The sequence below is a fragment of the Capricornis sumatraensis genome, chromosome 11 (assembly GCF_032405125.1).
Source record: "Capricornis sumatraensis isolate serow.1 chromosome 11, serow.2, whole genome shotgun sequence".
Classification (NCBI taxonomy): Eukaryota; Metazoa; Chordata; class Mammalia; order Artiodactyla; family Bovidae; genus Capricornis; species Capricornis sumatraensis.
In genome coordinates this window covers 21,872,895-21,874,515 of record NC_091079.1, presented here as the reverse complement: position 1 = coordinate 21,874,515, position 1,621 = coordinate 21,872,895, and the positions used below count along the sequence as shown (strand labels likewise).

Sequence of the window (1,621 nt, the reverse complement as noted above, 5' to 3'; positions counted from 1 at the left end):
ATGGGCTCGGAGTGGGACCGGGGTCAGGGCTCAGAGTGTGGGGCCGGGGTCAGGGCTCGGAGTGGGAGCGGGGTCAGGGCTCAGAGTGGGGCCAGGGTCAGGGCTCGGAGTGGGACCGGGGTCAGGGCTCGGAGTGGGGCCGGGGTCAGGGCTCGGAGTGGGAGCGGGGTCAGGGCTCGGAGTGGGAGCGGGGTCAGGGCTCGGAGTGGGACCGGGGTCAGGGCTCGGAGTGGGGCCGGGGTCAGGGCTCGGAGTGGGGCCGGGGTCAGGGCTCGGAGTGGGGCCGGGGTCAGGGCTCGGAGTGGGGCCGGGGTCAGGGCTCAGGTCAGGGCTTGGAGTGTGGCCGGGGTCAGGGCTCGGAGTGGGGCCGGGGTCAGGGCTCGGAGTGGGGCCGGGGTCAGGGCTCGGAGTGGGGCCGGGGTCAGGGCTCGGAGTGGGGCCGGGGTCAGGGCTCGGAGTGGGGCCGGGGTCAGGGCTCGGAGTGGGAGCGGGGTCAGGGCTCGGAGTGGGAGCGGGGTCAGGGCTCGGAGTGGGAGCGGGGCCAGGGCTCGGAGTGGGACCGGGGTCAGGGCTCGGAGTGGGGCCGGGGCCAGGGCTCGGAGTGGGGCCGGGGCCAGGGCTCGGAGTGGGGCCGGGGTCAGGGCTCGGAGTGGGGCCGGGGCCAGGGCTCGGAGTGGGAGCGGGGTCAGGGCTCGGAGTGGGGCCGGGGTCAGGGCTCGGAGTGGGGCCGGGGCCAGGGCTCAGGTCAGGGCTTGGAGTGTGGCCGGGGTCAGGGCTCGGAGTGGGGCCGGGGTCAGGGCTCGGAGTGGGGCCGGGGCCAGGGCTCAGGTCAGGGCTCGGAGTGGGGCCGGGGTCAGGGCTCAGGTCAGGGCTCGGAGTGGGGCCGGGGCCAGGGCTCGGAGTGGGGCCGGGGCCAGGGCTCGGAGTGGGGCCGGGGCCAGGGCTCGGAGTGGGGCCGGGGCCAGGGCTCGGAGTGGGGCCGGGGCCAGGGCTCAGGTCAGGGCTCGGAGTGGGGCCGGGGTCAGGGCTCAGGTCAGGGCTCGGAGTGGGGCCGGGGCCAGGGCTCAGGTCAGGGCTTGGAGTGTGGCCAGGCTCAGGCTACCCCTGCGGTCAGGGTCAGGCAGCTGGCTGAGTGGCCGCCACAGCCTTACCTCCCTCTGCTTGGGCCACTGGTGGGACGTTTCCAGCAGGGTTTTCAGGTGTGTCCTGACGTTGGTGCCGTTCTCTTCGGCTTGAAGCATCAGCCCATAGTAGATGAACAGGAAGGCCTGGGGAAGCGTTCAGCTCCCTGTCTTGAGCCTGAACCCCCTCTCTGGACCCCTGTCCACCGGGCAGCCTGCCACTTCCTTGGTGCAGGCCCCCTCGCCCCTCTGCTTTGTGACCAGCAATCCCTGGCCTGGTGGTGAAGCATCAAGGGTGTGGCTGCAAGTCCTACCGCCTGGCCCCCGCCCTCTGTTTCTTTCGGGGGCCTGGGGCTTGCTCTGGGCGTGGGGCCCAGGGACAGAGCCCTGGGCCTGTGCAGTGGGCACCAGGGGTGGGAGTGGCCCACCTTCTCCGGGGGCTGCTCCTGCTGCGTCCGGTCGGGCCTGGTGAGTGCCCCCAGAAGCTCCTTGGACCACCC

At 73.5% G+C, this 1,621-nt stretch overlaps 1 protein-coding gene across 1 annotated transcript; it reads left to right on the top strand.

The window, feature by feature from the left end:
- Positions 1–1,132, top strand: LOC138088694 (keratin-associated protein 6-2-like). Its single transcript, XM_068984040.1, has 4 exons — positions 1–22; positions 198–361; positions 450–636; positions 690–1,132. The coding sequence occupies exons 1-4, from the start codon at positions 1–3 to the stop codon at positions 1,130–1,132; spliced, it is 816 nt and encodes a 271-aa protein (XP_068840141.1).
- The last annotated feature ends 489 nt before the right edge of the window (positions 1,133–1,621 follow it).

Coding starts and splice junctions, on each gene's coding strand:
- LOC138088694 (XM_068984040.1), top strand. CDS start 1: ATGGGCTCGGAGTGGGACCGGG. Junction 23..197: donor GGGCTCGGAGTGGGACCGGG/GTCAGGGCTCAG, acceptor GAGCGGGGTCAG/GGCTCGGAGTGGGACCGGGG. Junction 637..689: donor GGGCTCGGAGTGGGGCCGGG/GTCAGGGCTCGG, acceptor GAGCGGGGTCAG/GGCTCGGAGTGGGGCCGGGG.